This window comes from Dryas octopetala, chromosome 6 (assembly GCF_963921425.1).
Source record: "Dryas octopetala chromosome 6, drDryOcto1.1, whole genome shotgun sequence".
NCBI classification, from domain to species: Eukaryota; Viridiplantae; Streptophyta; class Magnoliopsida; order Rosales; family Rosaceae; genus Dryas; species Dryas octopetala.
Window position 1 is genome coordinate 16,091,501 of NC_141371.1, and position 6,042 is coordinate 16,097,542.

Here is a 6,042-nt window from a genome sequence, read left to right on the forward strand (position 1 = left end):
TGACTTTGATCCCCATCATATTGACTTTGATTTTAATAATTCTTTTTGAAGACAATAGAATGTGAGTAGGGCCGTCCACGTACCCCCAGAAGGCACAATGCTAGGTCCGTCGCTGATGGAGACAGTGGACATTGACTTTGCTCATTGTGAATTTGTGGTCATCCATCCATATCTATTTTTCTTTTCTTTATGCTGTTCTCCACTTGCATGCAAATAATACTGGTACGGTGCCTCTCACAAATTGCACATAATCCTTGTTCTCCACTCATTCATTGCTACAGATAGAGTTAAATTTGTTCAATATATGGCTGCTATAAGCTCGGAGGGTGCTTCTTCCTCCTCGTACCGGTGTACCTATCATGCATTCCTGAGTTTTAGAGGCGAAGATACACGAAAGGGTTTTACCGATCACCTCTACAGAGCCTTGGAGCTAGCAGGATTCCACACATTTAGAGATGATGATGAAATCGAGAGAGGAGCAAATATCGCAGCAGAGCTACAAAAAGCAATACAAGAGTCACAAGTGTCCATAATTGTCTTCTCCAAGGACTACGCTTCCTCCAGATGGTGCCTGGACGAACTTGCCAAGATTATGGAACGCAGAAAAACTGATGGGCACATGGTTATGCCGGTTTTCTATGATGTGGATCCATCCCATGTCCGGAAGCAGACTGGGCCTTTTGCAGAAGCTTTTGCTAGACATGAAGACCGCTTTAAGGATGAGATGGACAAGGTGGAGGACTGGAGAAGAGCTCTTAGAGAAGTTGCAGATCTGGGCGGGATGGTTTTAGGAGATGGGTAATTTCATATTCTCAAAATCTTCTCACTCTATCATTGACTTCAATTTCATTAAGTAGATGGCAGCTAGTGGAGTGTTATGCACTTGTTGAATTTTTTTTTTTTTTTTTTGGGTATTTTAATTTTGTGCTTTATTTATTTCGATATCAATAATTTATAGGTATGAGACACAGTTTATCCAAGATATTGTTGAAGAGATCGGAAATAAACTCAACCACAAAGCAATAAAAGTTGCTCCCTTTCAGATTGGAATAGATGATCGTGTGCATGGCATAAACATGTGGCTAAGAGATGGATCAAACAATGTTGGTGTACTTGTAATATGCGGGATGGGGGGAATTGGCAAGACCACCATTGCCAAAGTCGCTTTTAACCAAAACTTCCATAGATTTCAAGGCAGCAGCTTTCTTGCAAATGTTAGAGAAACTTCATTGGTTAGTTTGCAAAGAAAACTTCTTTCAGATATCCAAAAGGGGAAAGCAAAGAAAATATACACCATAGATGAAGGAATAAGCACGATCAAGGGTGCTGTATGTTGCAAAAGAGTTCTTATTGTTCTTGATGATGTGGACCACTTGAACCAATTCGATGCAATTCTTGGAATGCGAGAATGGTTTTATCCTGGAAGTAAGATTATTGTAACAACTAGACGTGAACAGTTGTTAAAGGCTCGTGAAGTTTGTACAATGTTTCAGGTTAGAGAATTGAAAGAGCATGAATCACTTGAGCTTTTCAGTCGGCATGCCTTTGGACAAGCCCATCCTATCGACGGTTACATGGAGCTTTCAAGATCTATAGTACAACACTGTGGAGGACTTCCATTAGCTCTTGAAATTCTGGGATCTTCTCTATCTACAAAGAAAAGCGTAGATCTATGGCGAAGTGAATTACATAAGTTAGATCTGATCCCTGATGGAGAAATTCAAAAAAAACTTAGAATAAGCTTTGATTCTCTACTTGATGACCATGACAAAAATGTATTCCTTCATATAGCCTGTTTCTTCATAGGAAAGAAGAAGGAATATACAATTTCAGTACTGGACGGCTTAGATTTTTCAACGAGGATTGGAATTGAAAATCTAGTTGATAGATGTCTAGTGAAAATTAATGGAGAAAACAGATTAATCATGCATCAGTTACTTAGAGACATGGGAAGAAGAATTATTCGCGAAGAATCACCTGACGACCCAGGAGAGCGCAGTAGAGTGTGGCATCATAAAGATGCCTCTAATATTTTGAGAAGATTAACAGTAAGAAACATACTCTTAATTTGTGTGTATGTATTGTATTTGTGTGCATATGCAACTTATATGTTAGTAACCCAATGTTTTGGTTTGCTGACAGGGTACAAAAACTATTAAGGGCCTCATGCTCAACCTTCCTATGTTGATGGAAGATGAGTCTATCACGTCAATATCTAGTATAAGTAACAAAAAACGGTGCCATGTTGAAGAATATGATGAAAACTGTTCAAGACGACGTCGGCTTGGTTTCTTCTCCTGGAAATCAATTAACGTTTCCTCAACAAATTCAGGTTCTGCTTCAAATGAGGTAGATTTCAAAACAGAGGCATTTAGAAGGATGTACAATCTTGAAATTCTCCTGCTCAATAATGTAAAAATCAATGGAAGCTACGGAGATTTTCCAAAAAGTTTAACATATTTGTCTTGGCGACGATTCCCTTTAAAGTCAATACCACCCAATTTTTATTTGGAAAATCTAGTTGCTCTTGACTTGAGGAATAGCAACCTGCAACATGTTTGGAAGGGATCCAGGGTATGGCACTTCTCTCTCTCTCTCTCTCTCTCTCTCTCTCTCTCTCTCACACACACACACATTTAGAGATCATAATTATATATTCATAGAAACTAATTACTTCTCTTTGCCACAGTTTCTTCCAAGACTGAAAATCTTTAATCTCAGTCATTCACATGGCCTTGTAACAACTCCTGACTTGTCAGGACTCCCTAACCTTGAGAGATTAATTCTTAAAGGTTGCATGAATTTGGTAGAGGTTGATGAATCCATTGGAGAATTGGAGAAACTTGTTTTCTTGAATCTAAAAGACTGCAAAAATCTCACAAAGCTTCCAAGAAGAATTAGTTTGTTGAGATCTCTGCAAAAACTTATTCTTTCTGGTTGTTCAAAGCTTTTTCTTCCTGCCAATATGAAGAGACTTAGTCTTCTATCTGCAGCAAAATCATGGAGCCAATCAATCTTCTTGTGGGTATCTCCAAGAAACGATCTAGAATTAACCAGCTTTCCATTGGCAAATTTACCACATTTTTTAGGAAGCTTAAATCTGGCTGACTGCAATTTGTCAGAGATTCCCAACGAGCTTAGTATCCTATCCTCGTTGAAGTATCTGAATTTAAGTTGGAACCCAATTTTGAGCCTACCAGAAAACATGAATGGTCTTAATAGGCTCCAGACTCTTCTGTTAGATCGCTGCACAAACATCAGTAGGCTTCCTGAGCTGCCACAAAGTTTAGAGACCTTGGAAGCATGGTTTTGTACATCATTGAAAACGGTAACAAATGTACCACACATGTTCGGATCATTGGCATTAAATTTTTTGAAGTGCGATAAATTAGTTGAAGTTCAAAGATTGTTCAGTATAAAACCTTTGAGAAGTGTTGACATTGAAATGATCAAAGATCTCGGTATGTTCAATTTGGAATCCATAGGAAGGTACACGGAGGTCGAAATGTACAACTACTTCACACATACAATCAGCAAGGGGCCCCTCCAGGTTCTCTCTTCCTCATGAATAGTTGTTAATTATGTATGAATTATTAGTTTGTAATTGTTTGATATATGATGTGGCGCATGAAATTGCAGGGAGTGTATGAATGTGGCATATTTAGCATTTTTCTTCATGGGAACAAGATCCCAGATTGGTACAGCTACAGGAGTATGGGTAACTCCGTGTTGTCTATTATTTTACCTTCACATCCTAACCTCAAGATCCGAGGCTTAAATGCTTGTGTTGTATCTGCAAAACGCCAAGGTATAGTTGGGGATAAACAATATGTTAAGCTCAGTATTGAGACTAAGGGTCTAAAGTTGACCTATCAACCAGTCATAATAGGTCAGGCAAAAGAGAATGAAGATATGCTATGGATTAGTCATTGGCAGTTTGGAAACGATGAATTCGAGGGCGAGGAAGAATTACGTGTTTCAGCAGCGAGTTGGGATATTTGTTTCTGGACAAAGGAGTTTGCTATCCAGCTTGTGTACGAGCATGAGATTAAGGGTGAGAGCGTGCAATCAAATAGTCCAACAATCAAACAAAAACTAACTCCTTGGAGCCAGAATGTCACTGCTGCAGATGTGTCAACGTCAGCAAGAAAGTATCAATCTCGGAACAGCGATTGCAAATACCTTATCCGTAATCATAGTCCGGTAGGAGTACGTATACCCAGAATCCTACCTACAAGTTGACAATGAGTGAAGAGACTCGTTCGGGAGTATACAAGGTCAGTTTTCATTATTTCAACCTGCTTTTAGTATCTTTATGTTCTGATTTATGATAGTTCCATACCAATGCAATGGTTTAATTTTATTATGGATCAGCCTCTTAACACTTGAGTGTGTAAATTGCAGACATCATGCAAGGCCGGAATACAGTCAAATTCTCACAAAGAAGGCAGGTGCAGGTGGTTTTTGGCCTTACTAACAGGTGATATCTCATGGTCGGATTGACAACATGGAAGACACATTCAGTTCTGGATGTTGATTTCGGACCATTTTGTAACTCAGCAGAATATATCTTGTTGTCCATGTGAGAGACTAACCATATGACATATGGTTAATCTACATATGTCACCTGTTCTTAAATTAACAGGTGGAGGGTTGCTGCAGATCGTGCATGGGGCTTATGGGTATTTTTAATTTTTGATTTTGTTTTTTGTTAATTTGTTCTTAAATTAAGATAACTTTTTGGGAAGAAGATAAGAAATAATTTTTTTGTTTAGTAATTTTCTCTCCGTATCACTCTAAGCATATGAAAGCATTTATTATTAAGTGGTTAACTATGATTAGTTTGTGATGTACATTTATTATCACTCTAAGCATATTTACGTAGGAAACTAGTTCAAGAAGCTCTTCCATCCATGGAGAAAGAAAAAAGACAAAACCAGCAAACAAGCTATCATTGAATTAATCCACAAGAGGGGAGCGAAGCATGATCACAGCAGGCTAAAATTTTGCACCCAAAAAAAATGATTGAATTGTCTTTTGCATTGTGTATGTCTTTAGGACAAAAGATTAACAAGAAATAAATTAAAAAGACATCTTCAACAGGTCTGTATAGGGTACAGCCCAGGGAAAAAAATCAAGACAGCGCGCATGGTCTCTCAGTCTCACAGCAGCCTCCGGAGCTCCAATTTTTCACAGGCTAGAGCATGCTCTTTACAACAAAGTTGTTGTGTAGCAGGGAAAACTTTCCTCACTAAAAGTAAGCTTATCCTCGCTAAAAACTGTTGGCGAGGATTTTTTATTCGTCATCAACTTGTAGCTGTATTGCCGTCGAGAAAAGTCTACGGCGACGAAAATCTGGATTCCTCGCTGTCCTATTCCAGCGATGCTAAAATAATTTTCTCACTAAATCCTTTTTGCGAGAATATAATTCCTCGCAAAAAAGAGTTAATTTGACGTAAAAAACATTAAAAACGTCTAGAAATAAATTTAGTGACAACATTTTTTTCTTCGCTAATGCTAAAATCCTCGCTAAAGTTTAATAATTAATTAATATATTGTTTTTTAAAATAAAAAATTTATTTCTTTTTGGCAACACAATGCGATTTCCTCGCTGTAAGTAAATTTTAGTGAGGAATTGTATCCTCCCTATAGGTTATTTAGGGCAAGAAAATAAATCTCATCACTGTAAGTGACTTATTGTAAGTGACATATAATGAGGAAATCCCATATTTTCCTCGCAATATGTTTCCTTTGGCAAGAAATACTTTCATCACTATAGGTCCTCTACAACGAGGAATTTATTTTTTGACACCAAAAGTTTGATATTTGATAGATCATTTTGTAGTTTTTTTATATTTATTGATAACCAAATAAGACAACAATTAAAACAAAATATAACATATATCAATACTAGTTCAAATTGGTTTCACAATGCAATTAAACATTCAATAGGTCTCCTAAAAGTCATAATTAAGTACAAAAACAAAAGCAATTAAACTGATGACAAGCTAACATAGAGGGAGTCATCATTAAGTGGATCAA

The 6,042-nt window shown here is 37.4% G+C and overlaps 2 protein-coding genes across 4 annotated transcripts in view; one reads left to right on the forward strand and one right to left on the reverse strand.

Annotated features, from left to right (window-relative positions):
- Positions 1–234: 234 nt before the first annotated feature.
- Positions 235–4,831, forward strand: LOC147282816 (disease resistance protein RPV1-like). Its single transcript, XM_086247796.1, has 6 exons — positions 235–798; positions 959–2,048; positions 2,143–2,574; positions 2,690–3,550; positions 3,640–4,277; positions 4,405–4,831. The coding sequence occupies exons 1-5, from the start codon at positions 305–307 to the stop codon at positions 4,240–4,242; spliced, it is 3,480 nt and encodes a 1,159-aa protein (XP_086103922.1). The 5' UTR covers positions 235–304; the 3' UTR covers positions 4,243–4,277; positions 4,405–4,831.
- Positions 4,832–5,956: 1,125 nt separating this feature from the next.
- LOC147282817 (anaphase-promoting complex subunit 6-like) overlaps positions 5,957–6,042 on the reverse strand; it is an 80,572-nt gene continuing 80,486 nt past the window's right edge. For 2 of the 3 annotated variants that reach the window (XM_086247800.1, XM_086247798.1), the window contains exon 6: positions 5,957–6,042. The gene's annotated coding sequence lies outside the window, so the exon portion shown is untranslated. The other variant, XR_015122887.1, reaches the window with a different exon arrangement.

Excerpts from the sequence above, each read along its gene's own strand:
- LOC147282816 (XM_086247796.1), top strand. The coding sequence starts at position 305 with ATGGCTGCTATAAGCTCGGAGGGTGCTTCTTCCTCCTCGTACCGGTGT. Across the intron at positions 2,049-2,142 it reads ATATTTTGAGAAGATTAACA|GGTACAAAAACTATTAAGGG; the intron begins GTAAGAAACATA and ends GTTTGCTGACAG. Across the intron at positions 3,551-3,639 it reads TCAGCAAGGGGCCCCTCCAG|GGAGTGTATGAATGTGGCAT; the intron begins GTTCTCTCTTCC and ends ATGAAATTGCAG.